The following is a 20842-nucleotide window of genomic DNA, read 5'->3' as shown; positions in this document are numbered from 1 at the left end:
TAGCCTTGACTCCATCCAGGTTCTTTGTCAACTTCTGATTACAGAACCTAAAGCAGGGAAGGGATCAGTTTACTCAGCAATGTCCGTTCAACTAGCCCGGGTGCCAGTCTGTTGCTGCTTTCTTACTGACTGGTATACAGGCCATAATTCAACCATTATGGGGGAAAGTAATATCAGACTGTTGCCTCGTGAAATGTTGTATTACATAAACTCACAGATAAAGAGGTCTCCCTAAATACCAAAACGTATAACAAACATGCACTGTAATATCATTGCAACATTAGTGAAAGTAATAATAACACTAGCTATAGGTCACTTTTTCCAGCAGAAGACAAGGTTGGGGAAGATGGTTATGATAGCTGGGTGGAACAGTCCTCTGTCTACTTTCCCTGTGGAGCACAGCTGCAGTATGGCATCCCTCTGGGTCTCAGCTATGTTTATCTACAAACAAAGCAGCACAGAGTTACCATATGATATTAACCATAACACGATATGGGATATAAAAAGACAGCCAATGGGACTGCAGATGAAAATATATTTTTTTAAGTATCATATAAAACGTGATATCATATAAAACCATAGTACCGTATAGACATCTGAACTAAGTAGTCCTACCCTGAGTTTGGGAGAGATCTCTGACTTGAGGAAAATCTTAATGATCATGTCAGCCTTCTGGTGTAGCATAGCATGGTCATTCTCTCCATACATCCCTGCAGACGCCATCACTGTGCCTGAATCTGCCAGGTTCCTGAACCTGCAGCACAACGACAACAAACACAACAGGTTAGCGGTATCAGGACACAGGGACAACAGGCACAGAAACCCACATTAAAGAGTCGATGTCCACGCCCCCGCGGATTGCTGATTTGCATAATAAAAACATCCCAATAAAAATCTGTCTTAAAGCTAGAGACATCATGGGGTGTGTCTCAATGCACCACATCCGCCGATGTCAGCCTTCCCCATCTAAGGTGGAAAGTGGCAGAACTACAGCTGTGTTTTTCAGATCAGGAGACAGAAGCGCAGTAAAGAGGTCAATGGGACGCAGACCGCGGGGGATAGAAGAAAGCTGCCGGATTGGCGCACATTCAACAAATCTGATCTAAAGCGTAAATTTGTCAAATCCGTCATGCTTGACAGATTGTAACAGGCCCACAACGTGGTTACTACACTCCGATTTGGATATATTTGGCTGTTTTCACTGCATAACATTTAGAAGTAGTACCTTTTCAGGTTTAGAAGAAGTGACTGTTAAATACTAACTCCCGTTCGTATAAGCTGGTAGCATAGATAACATACAGAAATCGGTGGTGGTAGGCAGTCGTTTAACTGATTGGGGTTGACATCCATACAAATCAAATCAAATGTTATTAGTCACACGCGCCGAATCCAACAACAGGTGTAGACCTTACAGTGAAATGCTTACTTACGAGCCCCTAACCAACAATGCTTTTTTTTAAATACGGAAAAGAATAAGAAATAAAAGTAACAAGTAATTAAAGAGCAGCAGTAAAATAACAATAGAGAGACTAAATACAGGGGGGTACCAGTACAGAGTCAATGTGGGTGGGGCACCGCCGGTTAGTTGAGGTAATATGTGTAAAGGGGGGGAGGGGGGTCAATGAGAATAGTCTGGGTAGCCATTTGATTAGGTGTTCAGGAGTCTTATGACTTTGGGGTAGAAGCTGTTTAGAAGCCTCTTGAACCTAGACTTGGCGCTCCGGTACTGCTTGCCGTGCCGTATCAGAGAGAACAGTCTATGACTAGGGTGGCTGGAGTCTTGACAATTTTTAGGGCCTTCCTCTGACACCGCCTGGTATAGAGGTCCTGGATGGCAGGAAGCTTGGCCCCAGTGATGTACTGGGCCGGTCGCATTACCCTCTGTAGTGCCTTGCGGTCGGAGGCCGAGCAGTTGCCATACCAGGCAGTGATGCAACCAGTCAGGATGCTCTCGATGGTGCAGCTATAGAACCTTCTGAGGATCTGAGGACCCATGCCAAAACTTTTCAGTCTTCTGAGGGGGAATAGGTTTTGTCGTGCCCTCTTCATGACTGTCTTGGTGTGCTTGAACCATGTTAGTTTGTTGGTGATGTGGACACCAATGATCTTGAAGCTCTCAACCTGCTCCACTGCAGCCCTGTCGATTAGAATGGGGGTGTGCTCGGTCCTCTTTTTCCTGTAGTCCACAATCATCTCCTTTGTCTTGATCACGTTGAGGGAGAGGTTGTTGTTCTGGCACCACACGGCCAGGTCTCTGACCTCCTCCCTACAGGCTGTATCGTCGTTGTCAGTGATCAGGCCTACCACTGTTGTGTCATCAGCAAACTTAATGATGGTGTTGGAATCGTGCCTGGCCGTGCAGTCATGAGTGAACAGGGAGTACAGGAGGGGACTGAGCATGCCCCCCTGAGGGGCCCCTGTGTTGAGGATCAGCGCAGCGGATGTGTTGTTACCTACCCTTACCATCTGGGGTTGGCTCATCAGGAAGTCCTGGATCCAGTTGCAGAGGGAGGTGTTCAGTCCCAGGGTCCTTAGCTTATTGATGAGCTTTTAGGGCACTATGGTGTTGAACGCTGAGCTGTAGTCAATAAATAGCATTCTCATATAGGTGTTCCTTTTGTCCAGATGGGAAAGGGCAGTGTGGAGTACAATAGAGATTGCATCAGCTGTGGATCTGTTGGGGCGCTATGCAAATTGGAGTGGGTCTAGGGTTTCTAGGATAATGGTGTTGATGTGAGCCATGACCAGCCTTTCAAAGCACTTCATGGCTACAGACGTGAGTGCTATGGGGTTGGTAGTCATTTAGGCAGGTTACCTTAGTGTTCTTGGCACAGGCACTATGGTGGTCTGCTTAAAACATGCTGGTATTACAGACTCGGACAGGGAGAGGTTGAAAATGTCAGTGAAGACACTTGCCAGTTGGTCAGCGCATGCTCGCAGTACATGTCCTGGTAATCCGTCTGGCCCTGCGGCCTTGTGAATGTTGACCTGTTTTAAGGTCTTACTCACATCAGCTGTGGAAAGCGTGATCACACAGTCTTCCAGAACAGCTGGTGCTCTCATGCATGTTTCAGTGATATTTGCCTCGAAGCGAGCATAGAAGAAGGACAGCTCGTCTGGTAGGCTCGTGTCACTGGGCAGCTCTCGGCTGTGCTTCCCTTAGTAGTCTGTAATAGTTTGAAAGCCCTGCCACATCCGACGAGCGTCAGAGCCGGTGTAGTACGATTCGATCTTAGTCCTGTATTGACTTTTTACCTGTTTGATGGTTCATCAGAGGGCATAGCGGGATTTCTTATAAGCTTTAGGGTTAGAATCCCGCTCCTTGAAAGCGGCAGCTCTAGCCTTTAGCTCAGTGCAGATGTTGCCTGTAATCCATGGATTCTGGTTGGGGTATGTACATACGGTCACTGTGGAGACAACTTCATCCATGCACTTATTGATGAAGCCAAGGACTGATGTGGTGTACTCCTCAATGCCATCGGAGGAATCCCCGGAACATATTCCAGTCTGTGCTAGCAAAACAGTCCTGTAGCTTAGCAACTGCTTCATCTGACCACTTTTTTATGAATCTAGTCACTGGTGCTTCATCCTTTAATTTTGCCTTGTAAGCCGGAATCAGGAGGATAGAATTAATGTCAGATTTGCCAAATGGAGGGCGAGGGAGTGCTTTGTATGCATCTCCGTGTGTGGAGTAAAGGTGGTCCAGAGTTGTTTTACTTTTGTTTGCACAAATAACATGCTGATAGAAATTTGGTAAAACGGATTTAACTTTCCCTGCATTAAAGTCCCCGGCGACTAGCAGCGCCGCCTCTGGATGAGCAATTTCTTGTTTGCTTATGGTGGAATACAGCTCATTCAATGCTGTCTTAGTCCCAGCCTCTGACTGTGGTGGTATGTAAACAGCTATGAAAAATACAGATGAAAACTCTAGGTAGAACTCTAGGTAGATAGTGTGATCTACAGTTTACTATGAGATACTCTACCTCAGGCGAGCAATAGCTCGAGACTTCCTTAGATATCGTGCAACAGCTGTTATTTACAAAAATACATAGTCTGCCGCCCCTTGTTTTACCAGACGCCGCTGTTCTATCCTGCCAGTGCAGCGTATAATCAGCCAGCTGTATGTTGATAGTGTCGTTGTTCAGCCACGTCTCCGTGAAGCATAAGATATTACAGTTTTGAATGTCCCGTTGGTAGTTTAATCTTCCACATAGGTCATCTATTTTATTGTCCAAAGATTGCACGTTTTCTAGTAGAATGGAAGGAAGCATTATACCCCGATTTTACCCCAACATAGTGTTAAATACACATATAAACAATAGCCTAAATGTAGGCTAATTTTGCTGGGGGGAATTCAGGATCTTTTCCCCATGGCAATACCATTGTCTGGGTCGAGTTCCATGGACCTCTTTACCGCATCTATCCTGAAAATTCGTCTTCTCACAAAAATGCCTGTAGTGTCCTGTTTGGGGTCCAAAAAGATGAGACTCTCACGAACATGACGGTGTTCACCGTTTTGCTCTACAACCTCCACAAGCATCACAGGACTCATCTGAAGTCGGTACCGCCGATGTGCCAACTTCTGTCTGTAGCGTCCAAACGGTTTGGGCTACACACTAATCGAAAGGTGAGATATGTAACTCAATATAGGAAGGTGTTCTCAATGTTTTGTACACTCAGTGTATATACTGTATATATTTTCACACTATGAGGTTGGAATGATACTGTGAAATTGTGAAAATTATGATAATGCCCTTTTAGTGTAACAGCGGATCCCAAACTAGGGGTCGCTGACATGAAAATGGGGTTGCGGGAGAATTTCCTAAATCCTGACAACATAAAATTTACAAAAATATAAAAACAGTATAGTATTGTCTTTGTATCTCAAAATCATTATGTGGTTAACCTTAAAAATCTAAAGGAAAATTGTTCAAATCTAAAAGATAAAATTCAACCAGATAGCGCCCTTAGATCATGGGAAAAGGCCACACTTGACCGTTGCACTTGAATCATACCCACGGTCAATGGCTATGCCCACTACGCTATCAAACCACACACTATTGCAGAGACGTTGATATTACCATCCACAACTGATATGGTGAAAACAATGTGTGGGGAGGCAGAGGTAGAGAAACTCACATCAATAGCTTTGTCAGATAACACTTAAAGAATTTATGCTATTACTAGCAATCAAGATGAAACTCTGAACGACTCAAAAACTCCCCAACTTGTGCTCTCCAAATGAACGTTAGCTGAGAGGGCCGAGATGCTCATGCATTGACTTTTGTTCGCTTTACATGTCTGGGGATGCTATTCACAAGGACACATTGTTCTGTCTCACTATTCCCGAGCATGAAATGGCACAGGGGATGTTCAGTGTGCTGCGTGGCTTTTGATGATGAAAAACAGACTCCATGAGATGGAATGGTGGGCTTTTGCACAGATGGGGCTCCATCTACAGTATGGCGGGACAGCGGGCAGGGGCCTCTGCACTCTAGTTATGAATGTGTCTCCCTCTGCCATATGGGCGCATTGTTTGACACACTGAGAGAAACTGGCATCAAAAGAGCTGAGCACAGAACTCGGAGATATACTGCAGCAGGTAACTTCATTTGTAAACTACATCAAAACACACCAACTGTGCGCACGCCTGTTCCCAAAACTTTGTGGAGATGTGGAATCAGAGCATGACAATGTTCTATTTCACACTGAGGCTTGGTGGTTTATCGAGGGGGAGTGTTGAGTTTTGAGAGAGGAACTGTTGTCATTCACAATGGATGTAAAAAAATATATATATATTTTAAAGACTTGGTTGACTTTCTGTGTAATGAAGAGAAAATATCTCCTTGCCTATGTAACAGACATATTTGGGATCTGAACAAACTGAATGCAACCATACAGGGGAAATACAAAAACATTCTACAGATGACTGACCAAATCAGTGGATTCAGAGGAAAAAATTCTTATTGGAGAGAGAGTCTTTCAAAATTGAACCATGTCCCCTTCCCTCAGCTGTGTATGTTTCTAACAGAAAACAGCATCAGTAGGTATCCCACACGAGTGATGACTGCTCACCTCCAACGCTTGGAAGAGCACTTTGGGATCTACTTCCCAATCCGTTTGACTTTGATCCTGTCTCAGTTGACATGCCGGTATGTGAAATCGAACAGCTGATCGAGCTGTCATGTGACCGAATGCATTCACTGGTCACTACGGAGGAGTTTTGGTTCCTGAATAAAAAAGGAATACCCTGCCGTCTCCCTTAAAACTCATTGTACCCTTCGCCAGCTCATATCTGTGTGATTCGGTGCTCTCGTCTTCATTAAAACCAAATATCGATCCAGGTTGGATATGACAGAAGGGATGAGGTGCGTACTGTCGACCACACCCTCTGACTTTGAGAATCTCCGATGTGACATCAAGCACACCCATCTCATTAGTGGTGCTGAGATACGATGCATTATGTCAGACACATTTGCAATTGACTGTCATTAGCCCCACGTAAAAATGATGTCATGGTGAGTTGAGAATACAGTCATAAATGCTGTTAGAATTTCAATTGACTGCCATAGCCCCAAATAAAAAAGTAAACATTTGCTGTTAATTACATCATTTTTTCCACATGGTTTGGGTCGTGAGAATTTTCAGATATCAAAATGGGGTCTAGGGCCCAAAAAGTTTGGGAACCCCTGGTGTAAGAGCTGTTTGAAAAGATCACCTGAAAGTTCAGCCTATTTTGGCTAGTAAATTTGTTTATAGACCAATAAGAAAGAGAGTTCCACATCTCTGTCAATAACAGCTAATTTTCAGTTTTCCCCACTCAGACAGTCGTAATTGTAATTGAAAACAATCACAGCAAAGTATTTCTGTCAATAGAAGTGAACGTCAATAATGTAAGAAGGAAAACATATTTATGACCTTGTGAGACGATTCAATCTTACCTCTCACTCTCCAGGTAAAAAGATAGGTCGTTGATGAGGAAGTCAATGATGATGACTTTACCGTTAATGACCCTTCTCTTCATGTGGGAGGTATCCCCCTCTTCTTTAGGAGGGGCACGGGAGTCACATGCTATAGGAGACAAGGTCAACTTAGTGGTGTGTACTGCTAGCACCAGAACTAGATTTAAAATCCTGACGAAGGTCTAACATCGAAACATTGGTTTGTGGAACATCCAAAATCAGTGTAATGGAGTTTTGTCCTTTAGGGGTTTTGTCCTTTAGGAACAGAATGAAGAGAGGGGACTGAGGACAGCTTACATTCGGAGAAGTGGCGGTAGCTCATTCTCAGGTACAGCTCAAACTCAGTCCTCGTGCGAGGATCCTTCATGGCGGTTTGAAACTTACAGACTGTCTTGATGAATCGGCAAAACACCAGCCAGACATTTTTCTTCAGGGTGAGGTGCATAAGGAGTGAGTGAGTGAATGAATGACAGAACATTTTAGATACCATTGCCCAAGAGGGTTATACAGTGATTGTACAACTGTCTAGTGTCTAACAGTATATAGAGGATGAGAGGCTGGGTGTTGTTCCTACCAGTTTGGTCTTCAGTATGGCTCCTCTCAGGCAGGAGTCTGAGCCCACAGCAGGACCGGGTGGGAACGTGTCTTGGTACTGCTTGAACCTGCAAGGAATCATCCAAACACACACATCGGATTAACACACACTGTTTCGTCTGCCTCCAAACACACACACACACATCACATCAATCACACAGTTCTGTCAAGTAGCATCAATCATCCATAGCCTGGTCCCAGATCTGTTCGTTCCGTCTTGCCAACTTCTAAAGTTATTGTCATGTTTAGCATAACAACGACCATAGGAGTTGGCTATACAGCACAAACAAATATAGGACCAGGCTAAATCAACTCACGTCCACAAGGATAAATAATCCTAATACCATGTTCCTTCCAGTGACTTGGTGACCAGGTCCTGGATGGTGTAGAGAACCTCACAGGAAACGGTTCTCATCTGTGCCGCCTGGGAGATGATGTCAGCATTGCACTGCAGGTAGCCCACTGTGGGACGATGCTAGTTAGCGTTTAAACTTCACTGTAGCTCCAATATATTACTGTAGAGGGATACTAGTCGTGTTAGCCTTTTCAATACAATACATCTCTTTCAGTGTCATACAAACAGTCCTTTAAGACTATTAGCAGCAAAGTGAATAATGCCACCATTGATGTCAGCTTGGCTAAAGGTCACCAAGGACCCTACTCTAGACAGAATCTGACAGGAATAATGAATAAGGATTTGAGGACTGTACTGGGGTCCTCCCGGCGTAAGAACTTATTCACAATGGCGAGGATTTTGATCTTCTGAGGTTTGGGCCGGTCGATGGCTCTCAGCTTCTCTACTTCCAGTGTGAAGAGCAGCGCTCCTTGGGCATAGTGGAAACGCAGAAAGCGCTTGAAATAGTCCAGACTCACCGGGTTCCGGAACACATCTCCAAAAGACCTGTAGCAAAGAGACAAACAATACAGCCATATACAAATGAACATTTGAGTCATTTAGAAGGTGCTCATGGAACTCTTATTTCACTAAAGTAGGTAAAACAACCACTTATCACAATCATTGCAAGTAAACCCTTCTACAAAACAGCCGGCTTCTGCAAAATCAGCGGTAGCTGAAGAATCTAACTTATGCTAGATTAGATACCCTCATTAGATAAACAATGAACAAGGACGCATTTAAGGTGGTGTCCCAACAGTACCTTGGCCTCATAGACGGCGCGCGAACAAAACTGTTGTCTTTCTTCAACATCAGAGGGGCTTTCTTCATCAAGGAACCAGCGGACACTGGCTTAGAGCTTTCGCCGTCTGAGAAAGGCTTCTTCTTCTGATACAGCAAATAGTTAACACTCAGATTCTCCAGTGCCAGCTTTGGGTACCTCACCGCCAGCAAGTCAAACGGCAGATCAAGTGGCTCTAGAGACAGACACAATGACAGTATTCACAGGGCCTAGAGTCCTTATAAGTCTGCTCTCCACATACAGTTGAAGTCGGAAGTTTACATTCACTTAGGTTTGAGTCATTAAAACTCGTTTTTCAACCACTCAACAAATTTCTTGTTAACAAACTATAGTTTTGGAAAGTCGGTTAGGACATCTACTTTCTGCATGACAAGTCATTTTTCCAACAATTGTTTACAGACAGATTATTTCACTTTTACCTCACTGTATCACAATTCCAGTGGGCCAGAAGTTTACATACACTAAGTTGAATGTGACTTTAAAAAGTTTGGAAAATTCCAGAAAATTATGTCACGGCTTTAGAAGCTTCTGATAGGCTAATTGACATAATTTCAGTCAATTGTAGGTGTACCTGTGGATGTATTTCAAGGCCTACCTTCAAACTCAGTGCCTCTTTGCTTGACATCACGGGAAAATCAAAAGAAATCAGCCAAGATCTCAGAAAAAAACTGGATACCTCCACAAGTCTGGTTCATCCTCGGGAGCAATTTCCAAACACCTGAAGGTACCATGTTCATCTGTACAAACAATAGTACGGGAGGAATAAACACCATGGGACCCCGCAGCCGTCATACCGCTCAGGAAGGAGACACGTTCTGTCTCCTAGAGATGAATGTACTTTGGTGCGAAATGTGCAAATCAATCCCAGAACAACATCAAAGGACCTTGTGAAGATGCTGAAGGAAATGGGTACAAAAGTATCTATATCCACAGTAAAACGAGTCCTATATCGACATAACCTGAAAGTCCGCTCAGCAACTGCTCCAAAACCGTCATAAAAAAGCCCGACTACGGTTTGCAACTGCACATGGGGACAAAGATCATACTTTTTGGAGAAATGTCCTCTGGTCTGATGAAACAAAAATAGAACTGTTTGGCCATAATGACCAGCATTATATTTGGAGGAAAAAGGAGGATGCTTGCAAGCCGAAGAACACCATCGCAACCGTGAAGCACGGGGGTGGCAGCATCATGTTGTGGGGGTGCTTTGCTGCAGGAGGTACTGGTGCATTTTGTGGATATTTTGAAGCAACATCTCAAGACATCAGTCAGGAAGTTAAAGCTTGGTCTTCCAAATGGACAATGACCCCAAGCATACTTCCAAAGTTGTGGCAAAATGGATTAAGGACAACAAAGTCAAGGAATTGGAGTGGCCATCACAAAGCCCTGACCTCAATCCTATAGAAAATGTGTGGGCAGAACTGAAAAAGCGTATGCGAGCAAGGAGGCCAACAAACCTGACTCAGTTACACCAGCTCTGTCAGGAGAAATGGGCCAAAATTCATCCAACTTATTGTGGGAAGCTTGTGGAAGGCTACCCGAAACATTTGACCCAAGTTAAACAATTTAAAGGCAATGCTACCAAATACTAATTGAGTGTATGTAAACGTCTGACCCACTGGGAATGTGATGAAAGAAATAAAGCTGAAATAAATTATTCTCTCTACCATTTTTCTGACATTTCACATTCTTAAAATAAAGTGGTGATCCTAACTGACCTAAAACTATAATTTATACTAGGATTAAATGTCAGGAATTGTGAAAAACTGAGTTTAAATTTATTTGTGTGAGGTGTACTTCCGACTTCAACTGTAATACAAATGTTGCAATGCAACTATAAATGGATTTTAAACTTATCATTGAGCTTTCATTTTTCACGCTGTAGTAACACCAGCATTGCTCTCTCGTAGCCTTAGCTACAACTGAATCTGCACATTCCCCTTATTCTCATTAACTCCTCTGTGTTAGCCCTTGGTTATGTTCCTACCAGTCTTTTTGTAGTGCAGGTGGACAGACCCTCCTCTCTTCACATCCTCTAGAGCCATCAGGGCCCAGTTCTCCTGCCAATCAGAGGGCTGCTCTGTGGCTCCATGGCTACAACAGGACTGACAAAGGGCCAGAGCCTCCCTCATCCTCCTGACCTGCTGCTCTTTTGTGTTCTGGCCACTAGCAGATAACCTCTGACCACAGTTCACACCGGCACTCTCCTGGCAGTCAAATCAAAAGGGAAAATGTGATAACATAACCCTCAACAGAGTTAAATGGGAGATGGACAGATTTGTGCATGTAAAAGGAGGGGGGGGTACACATTTCCGTTGTAGCTATGGACAATACAGTTATAATGTATAATCAATTTGCATAAAACAAAATCAAATCAGTTACCAGACAGGAACAGAAATGTTTGTCTTCTTCGTCCAAAAATGAATCGTAAGATGCACAAAGCACCTACAAAAAAAATGCCCATTACCAAGATATTGACTCAAGACATTTTCAAAGATTCACAAGATTTCAAAAACATTCAAACATTAACTGTATGTCAACATGCTGACTTTACCTTACAGATCTCATGTTTGGCTGTGTATATCCACGGTATGACTGCTCCAGAGGGCAGGAGTCTACGGAGCTGCCTGCTGGTGTCGCTCTCCAGGAGGCCTACCCTCTCTGCGTTCTCCCCCAGGTAGGTGTGTGTGATCCTCCTGGCCACAGCCTGTCTCTGGCTGTGGAGGGAGTCATCTCCCTGGGCCCTGAGTATGGAGGATATATTACAGTCAAATAGAAGATAGTTTACAAAAGTGAACGAGTCATCAATACCAAAAACAAATCATTATTAGCACATCAATACAACAATGTTCATTTCTGTTAAACACAGCACATTTTCCAAATATTTCTTGCTTTGGGCATTTTCACAGACCTTTCATTTTTAAAGTTGCATTCAGTATTTTCACAACAACACATTTGTTTGTGATTCATTTTTCAATAATTTACATTATTTTGTAAATATATTCATACCTGAGCACCAGGCTAAGGACCAGCTCCAGGTCCTGCCAGAGCCCCAGATGCTGCAGCTCTCTCTCCAGTCCCCTGGCCCTCAGGAAGGCAGCTAAGGGCCCACCAGCCAAGCTGTCAGCCGACAGGGCAGGCTGAAGGTAGTTGTAGCGGTGGGACTCTGGAGTTGCTGGTGCAGGGGGAAGTGGTAAGACAGACGGCTGGTAGTAGGCAGGAGTCTCCATACAGGTGTGTGGAATAAGTACTTCTCCCTCCTGGACCCCTTCAACATCAATGTTTGGGAGAAAGTTACCACTTCTGTGGCTGGACTTGAGGTTATCCACTTTGCTGGTTTGTTTGCTGCAGGTTTGGGATTTTGCATCGTCAGGCATGTTGCGGTATTGTTCAGTTGTGGCATCAATCTGGTATTTGGTTTGACTTCTATGCACAACATTAGTGCACTGTTCCTGGTCTGTTTCACCCCCAAGACGAAGCCACTGGCAACAGAGACGTCCATCTTGGATGTTCTCAGCCTCCCGGGCTGCCATTACGGATCTGTTCTGTGGTTCCTCATGGCTCATCCAGAGGAGTCTCTTGGTGTTTTTGGAGCAGTAGGTCCCAGTTGCACTCCCAGCCAGCTCTGCCTCCTTCACCTGTCCCAGGCCTGGGTCCAGTCGAGCAGGTATACCAGGCACATCCTCAGGAGCAGAGTGGGATGCGATGGCGCTGTACTCTTGAACGATGTGGCTGCACTCTGCAGCTCTCCAGAGTGAGTCCTTGCAGTATCTTAGAAACTGAGGAAGCCAATAGTGCTGCAGCCGATGTAAAGCTTTGTTATACATCTGACCGATGATCTGCTTTCTGGCACTGTCGGGTAGCTCACCGGATAGAATGCTAATCATTGTATCTACCAGACAGACACAGGAGAGCACAGACAAAGGGATTTAAATGAAGAAAATACATCAACATAGCACAAAGAGTATGTAGACCTATAGGTCAGAGAAGGGGCAGGTGAGTAGTTTCAGGACAGGTAACGGTGATGTGGCCTGGCCATCTCTTGAATGAATCATCTTTATTCATGGTGACTATCGATCCCAGGGTAATGTACTTTGTCACCAGTTTAGTCTCTTTACCTCGTGGTATGTGACAGATAGCCATGATGCTGGATCCCTCTGTGAGATGGATGGCTCTGATGACAGTCAGCAGGGCCAGGTATCTGTGTTTCTGACCTGCGTCCTCACAGTCCATGTTGAACAACCTGGACACTCTCACACAGAATGACACCAGCTCCTTCCCTGCACACACACAGGAAGCATGAGTCGATGAATGACCACATGTGGAAAATTCACAGTAGCATACAAAATAAATGAGTAATGCCACTTCATAGGCCAGGAACACACACACACACACCAACACCAGTCACCTACCACAAGTGCCCTTGATGAAAGTGCTGAATCGTCTCATCCCTCTCCCGCTCCCAATGCATCTCCTCAGTAGCCACTGGTCTGCTGTTGTCCATTTCAACACTTTAACCAACAAGAATCTCAAATTAGCATTGTACAGCAGTGACCTTACTCTGAATCTGTCAGCAGGGTTTTCACACAGACCTTCATGGAATTGACAGTAAACACATGTGCCATAAAGACACGGTGGATAGGGCAGGGAAGCGAACTCGTTCCCTCCCACACCGGCCCATTTTTTCCCCTCAAGGCCTCCACACTGGCCCATTTTCTTCATTGAGGCCCCCATTATTAGCCAGATAATGATCATTTTTCACAAAAAAAAAAACAAGTTAGACAGGCCCACTTGGCTAAAAATAGACCAGCCCATCTTGCATTTGCCTGAAATGCCAGATGGCCAGTCCACCCCTGGTGGGAGGCAGATATAAAAAAACAAGCAACGTTTATTAAATGACTCAGGTTTTCTTATTTGTAAAAGGTTAAAAGAAAGGTTTACCCAAACTCCTGGAATTCCCAAGTGATTCCATACATTGAAACTAATTCAGTGGAGTTTTCCCTCTCCTCTCTCTCTCCCTGCAGTGCTGTACTGAAACAGCTGTAAAAATGGGTCACGTGACTCATTACATTGCTGGATGCAGGTCTCGCTCTGCTCCATTGCCAGTTCATGATTCATGATTCAGAAATCTGTGAAGTGTGGATAAATTTGTTGTTTTATTGAAAGCGTACGGCCAAATGAGCTATTTAAAAAAAATAAAAAGTACTATTGGTTTTAAGTAAGTAAATGTGTACTTTTCCAACTAAAACATTTGCGATCATTTTAAATAGTTATTTTATGTAGCTGACTGCCACAGCAGCAGAGATGGGTAACAACTGTGCATGTGCGCTATATATCTTTTTTTTTTTTTTTAAATTTATGTAGTTGTCACGCCCTGACCTTAGAGATCGTTTTTATGTCTCTATTTTGGTTTGGTCAGGATGTGAGTTGGGGTGGGTATTCTATGTTCTATGATTTGTATGTCTATGTTGTTGGCCCTATAGCCTTTAGCTTCACGGTTGTTTTCTCGTTTGGTGTTTTGTTGGCGTCATTTTTTTAAATAAAAGAAAATGTACCCTTACCACGCTGCACCTTGGTCCTCTTCTTTTAACGGCCGTGACAGTAGTGTTTTGTGGAGACTACTGTAGTATTTACTACAGTGTTTCTTTGCGGATAATACTGTAGTATTTACTCTAGTGTTCTACAGTTTACTACAAATGTATTGAATAAGTACTACAAATGATCGAGGGATACTACAGTGTGTAGTATAGTATTCTACAGTATACTACAATTTACTACAGACTTCTATAGTAAGTACTGGAGTATTTATTCTATAGTAAACTACAATTTTTTCATGTGGGTATTTTTTGGCAGAGAAGTGAAGACCACCTTACACATTAGTTAAACAAAGTAAACAACAACCTACGAACATGTCTGACGATGAAATACTGGTGAGTGATGAAGAAAACTACTGGAGGGCAGTGGCGGTTTTAGCATGTACATCTTGGTGGGGCAAACAAACAAAAAGTGGGACGCCTGCCAACAAAGCCACTACGCAACACATTAATTGCACTATAACGGTGACAAACGGTGCCCACAAACTGTTAGGGCCTACATAAAGCTGTCCCAACAGCAGAGTCCCAACAGCAGTCTCAACACCTTACCACTGCTACACCTGGCTATCAGCAGAGACTGTGTCTGGCAGCAAAATTCAGTACATTCAGCCTCATTTACTGCCTTTAAAAAAAAAAACATAGCAGATTTGGCTGAGTTGCTTAAACAAATGTGGTTTCTACTGACAATTGAGATGCACAAACTATGGCATAAGGGGACCACAAGTGGATAAGAGGCTATCCGTAATTTTGATTAAGACATTAATGAGCGAGCGACGACGGACATAGTCAATATAGCTATTTGTTCAGCACTTTTGAAATGTAGAGTGACAGTATTCAGAACAGCTTACTACACAACATACACTTAGTATTACATTCTTAGCTACAGTATACATATCTCCCTTGCATATTACATCGTTTATGCAGCAGCATAACGTTACACAACATTTTTGGACTCACTTGGTGCTGTACTCACTTAAACAGGAAGGTGGCGCTGATGTCCTTTGTGGGTAAATTTTGTCCTCAAACTTTGTCATCAAAGTCTGGCATTCACTGGATTTATGGTGGGAACTCGGGGGGGAAAAACACAGCCACTCATTTGAATAGCAGGCTAGTGGTTGCTTTGCAATGCTTGCAGTTAGCCACTGATTCCATCCAAACCACTCATTGTTGAATTTGCGATTTCCAACGTGTTATGTAATGTTTATGTCCAACGGTCGATGAGCACTGATACGTTTTATCTATAATATCTCTTCATTATTTCTCTTCATATGACAAGAATTAGAAAGGATTTGCCAGTAGATTGTCGACTTGATTCATGATGATGACTGCTAGCTAAGATTTTGAACGTAAGATGTTGACATGATCAGTCCAATCAAAGCTACTGTACATATGTGATTTGATGTCATTTTATCTGTGGCCAATGACCTTGAGCTTTCTTGGAAGGGCTCTTCTAATGTAACTCTATGGCAGGACCCAAAGGGCTTAAATATTCTATGTCTACCCTTACTAAGGACTTAGACTTGGCCTGTGATGTAATGTCCCCATGAGTGACAGAACAATGCGCCAATCACGGCACAGTGCTCCTATTTTCTGCTGGCTTGCCCCACCACCACAGAAATCACTGAGCTAGGCTGAAACACCAGCATTTTTGAGCTACCTTAATCAATGCAGCTTTATTAACTCAATGACATATATATATATTTTACATTGTTTGCAAACTGATATGTGACACATATTAATGCCAAAATAACATGCAAAATAGTTAAGCCCCCCCCCCCCAAAAAAAAAATATATATATACATTTTTATTAGATTTTTTTTTGTTGCTAAAAATGTGGGTCTCAAAACAGAGCCCCACCTGCACTGAATGACGGGTCGCCACTACTGGAGGAGCACCGATGGTGTCTTCGAAATTGTATTTATTTATTTGAGCCTGAGTATTCAGACAAAGAATTTAGGAAAATTGAGCTTTAGATGGCCACTCTAGCCACCGAAGCTGTAGCAACAGCTAGACCACAGCCCCAACCCATCCCCAGGATCAACATAGACTGGTGGTGCAGTTGAGGCAATTGCGCTCCAATGCCGACAGATGAGGAATGTCTGTGCTGCAGATAATTTGAATACGTGACTACAATTCTTACAAAAATGGATCAACGCAATGATGATGATGTGCAGTCAGATTGCTTTTGTGACCACATTGCTTTTGCTGCCATCCAACTCTTATGTTTTCACATTAGCCCAAAACACTGTATAGCATATGTTTATTTATCACCATGTTTTTGGGATATTCTATTCTGCAATGTAAGGTGACAATGCCTATTGTCTCTCAACCCAATAGCTGTATATTTGAGTATCCTTCGATTTTCTGCCCCCATAGTTTCCGACTGCATATCTCGCTCATATGCATTGTCGCTGAAGTGGTTGCTACACACATGCAGCGATGCAAGGTCGGCTGCTGGAGAATTGACATCATATTTACTATTTCAAATTACTACTAACCATCTTCTGCATCTCTATCTTTTATCGGAAAACAGTTACATTTGGGGCCTTCTTCCATTGATTTCCTGTATATAGTGCAGCCAGGGACCGAACACCAACTTGCTCTTGCTGTCATGTCTTTTTCCACTTTTCATTACAAATTTTACCTGAGCCTAACTCTATCAACTTTCGCCCAATGTACAGTTGCTATCTCCGCTGCTGTGGCAGTAGGCTACATAGAGTAATAATATAAAATAATAGCAAATATTTTAGGTGGAAAAGTACACATTTTCTGACTCAAAACCGTTGGTAAAAAATGGCTAATTCAGCTGTACGCTTCCAATAAAACAACTAATTTGTCAACACTTTGCGGATTTTTGAATCATGAATTAACCGGCAACAGAGCAAAGAGAGGCTTGCATCCAGCAACGTCACGTGACCCGTTTTTACAGCTGTTTCAGTTCAGCACTAGAGAGAGGGCGAACTCCAATGAATTAGTTTAAATGATTGGAATCACTCAGGAGTTTCTGTATTTTGGGTAAACTTCTCCTTTAATGTAAGGGGCTCAATACAGTTGTATTCCAGCCACTAGGGGGCATTCGGGCAAAGCCCATGGGAAATAACAAAAAAGTTTGAGTTTGAGTGTGTTAGAATAAAAAAATACTGCAAACTGCTGTTAACCTGACAGTTAATCATGTCAGCACGAGTTAACAAATGGGTTACTCTTTCTATGAGTTTATAATGTAAGCTTAAATGCCAGCGGGATGGTACTGTTTACTTAACTTTCAATCATGTTAGCATGAGGTAACAGCAGTTTACTGCATTTTTTGTTATTTTCTTATTCTAACACATTGAACTCACATTTTACTGCAGTAATGAGCCCATTACATTAACAGTACACAACATTAACAGGATTACATTAAAGGCGTCTTTGATCTTACTTTCACTAAATAGGACTGACAATCCTAAAGTATTACAGTGCTTTCACAGCCTCAGATGACTATAATTTTTGATGACTGAGTTACACAAAACAACCCTGAAGCCAAACACATGGAATAATCTGCAACCAACTTCCCTGAAAACTCTCGACCACACCCCAAAAACGTTGTCAAAACTGAACGGTCACAAAGTAGTTGCTCTCACACAAATAGACTACAGTAACAACACAAACTCCACACAGGGCCTTCAGGACAAATACCTTCTTCTTCTATGATATAATGGCGGTCGGCAAACAAACGTTAAAGGTGCATGCCGCCACCTACTGCGGTGGAGTGTGTGGTCAATCGCAGTTTACAACATTTCTAAATCCTACTACCTAACTCCGTACTACTGAGAAAATAAAAACGAGCCCTACTAACTTCTAATAGACCCTCCCCCAAATCCCTTCTGAACACCCCCAACCCCATCCAACCTCAATGACCATACACTTCCATCTTTCCCTCTCTTCAACATACTTACAACAATATAACACATGCTCCACTGTTTCCTCAACCATACACTACAGACACAAACCTTTCACATGCTTGCCAACCAGATATAATGATGAATTCAATGTACTAAGTCCTAAGCGCAATCAAGAAAACACCACCTCTTCCTTCCTAATCTGACCCTTGAATCTTGGTCCACCAACCTTTCTTTGGAGGGCATCATATCAATTATATCTTGTTTCAAAGCTTTTGGCTAACTCGTCCACATTTTCCTTCCCTTTCACACCCGGAAGTGCTGCGACCCAGCATAATCTCCCTACTACACCCAGTCTCTCAATTATCCATCATAACATGAATACTTCCAATAGTAGGTCACTCCTATTCAATTTACCAGATGATAAACTATTCAATACAGACAGAGAATCTGAGCATACTATAATTCAAACAGGTTGTATGTCCTTCACCCACTGGAGGGCAACTACTATCGCCAACAATTCAAACTGAATATATATTTTAGTCTTCTACATATCTGCACATCAAATTCAGGAATGTAAACGCCTGCTCCTGTGCGCCCACTATCTGGGTCTTTGGATCCATTGTGAAAAGTGGTATTAAAAAAAAGGATAAAAACTTGTACCAATGTAATTGTCAACCAGTTTCCCTAGATCACTGACTTCTGACCAATCTTTCCTTTTCGCTACCAAGGTTAGATCAACAGGATCTGGGAGTAACCATGGAGGAACATCCTCTATCACCACAGAAGGGCCAACCTCCAACCACTCTCATCAACAAGCTTTCCAACTGTCCAACCAAAACCACTGCCTACTAGTATTCCCAACAGTCATCTAGAACAGTAGCAGTGGGATGCTCAACCTCACAGCCTTTCAACCTAACCGAACAAGCTAATGACAATTTTTTACGCCGTATATCCAAAGGCATCTCACCCGCCTCCACTAGTAAGGCACATACAGATGTTGATTTAAATCCACCAATACATATCCTTAAAGCTATATACTGTATTCTGTCCAGCCTCTGAAGCCAAATCTTCACCGCTTCCATAAACTATACACCCGTAATCAAGTGTCATTCTAAGCAGAGCTCTATAAATATCCATCAACGATTGTCTGTCAGCACCCCATTCATAACCAGAGACCGAGCGCATATGATTCACCACCTTCTTACGCTTTGTTTCAACATTTATGGCATGATCTTTTCATGTATATCGCTCATTGTACCCTTATTAACCCAACTATTGTACTTAGAAACCCTCCCCATACTTTGTCACTTTCAACAGGTAAAGGGTGCTTTTATACCATTTAGATGTTCATCACTAATAAGAGTCAACAGGGAAACGCTGACCAAAACTATGGTTCCTTCCCTGTCACGTTTCTCTATGCTTTAGTTTTACAGTGCCGCTATCATACTGCAAAAAATATATATATATATAACTAATCGGATTACCTTCTGAATGATGGTTTGAGAACTCCAAGAATTCTTTACAGAGAGTGTAGTAATGGAACCACTCTGTTTCCTTGAACAAGGTGAAGCGATGAGCAGTCAACCACTTCTGAAATCCTCCTCTGTTCACGTCCTGTTATGTCAAAAATAAGAATAGCATATAAATCATAACATTTTAACAAAGTATAACAAATTCAGGGGGTAGCCCTGACCAGGACTTGAACACAGGTCTAGCGACTATTAACCCAACACCTTAACCTTTATGACAAGTGGTCTGAACCTCTTGCTGAGGTTGATAGGTGTTCAGTTAAGGTCGCTACAATATTAAATAAAAAATACCCAGGCCTATTGACTTTTTTTTCAAAATGAAGAAATTCATTTGTATTGTCTTTCTCATTGTTATGTGAGTAAAAGTTCTGTTTTGAACTCTATTTGAACCCTATGGTTCAAATTTAAAAAATAATAGCAGCGAGTACTGTTTCATAAATGAACCACAGGGGGGCGCAATTGGTTAGGTTTTGGATTCTCTACCTGGCCTTGAAGTAGCTCAGGACAAGTTAACCATTTGTTGTCCAACAGAAAGAAGAGAGGAGTTTGACCAAACACCTAGGCAGAAAACAGATTGAAATGTGACATACATTCTGTGACAGTTATTTTATTCTACTCAGTTATGTTCTAGTATAAATTCTGTGAAATATATATTCTGTTCAGTTATATTCTATTCTAAATTCTGTGAAAGAGATGTGTTCTATTTTATATCGCAGAAGGGGCTCACCGGTAGGTTCAGAAACGTGTTAAAGAAATCCACGAAAACGTCATTTTTCAGAAGATCTGACAGTTGGTCATCATCTCCACCTTAAATAGATACAAATGTGAACAAGTTGTGGTGTTGTTGAAAAAAAACATAGGTCTACATTTTATCATGTTAAGTGGGTCATGTTAGGCTTCAGTAAATAATGTAGGCCTAAGGAATGGCATTGTGCAGGCCTACCAGTATTATAGTATTTTGCCTACTGTATTATTATGCAGAACATACCAGATGGTTTCAGTATTGATGAGTTGTTGGTCATTTTTATTCGTTCATTCTACAATACCTCAAAAACGCAGGTTGTCTACTAGGCAGACTGTGCCTTT

At 42.6% G+C, this 20842-nt stretch overlaps 1 protein-coding gene across 1 annotated transcript; it reads right to left on the bottom strand.

Annotated features, from left to right (window-relative positions):
- Positions 1-351: 351 nt before the first annotated feature.
- Positions 352-20564, bottom strand: LOC129855456 (regulator of G-protein signaling protein-like; the record flags this gene model as incomplete). Its single annotated transcript, XM_055923125.1, has 15 exons — positions 352-441; positions 616-754; positions 7537-7624; positions 7901-8018; positions 8267-8457; positions 8714-8927; positions 10740-10959; positions 11135-11197; positions 11307-11496; positions 11762-12644; positions 12871-13032; positions 13165-13263; positions 19712-19841; positions 20240-20314; positions 20484-20564. Coding segments are annotated over 14 exons (2577 nt in total), but the record flags the coding sequence as incomplete, so codon positions are not given.
- Positions 20565-20842: the final 278 nt, after the last annotated feature.

The sequence above is a fragment of the Salvelinus fontinalis genome, chromosome 5, assembly GCF_029448725.1.
Source record: "Salvelinus fontinalis isolate EN_2023a chromosome 5, ASM2944872v1, whole genome shotgun sequence".
Taxonomy (NCBI): domain Eukaryota; kingdom Metazoa; phylum Chordata; class Actinopteri; order Salmoniformes; family Salmonidae; genus Salvelinus; species Salvelinus fontinalis.
This window is presented reverse-complemented; position numbering and strand designations above follow the sequence as displayed.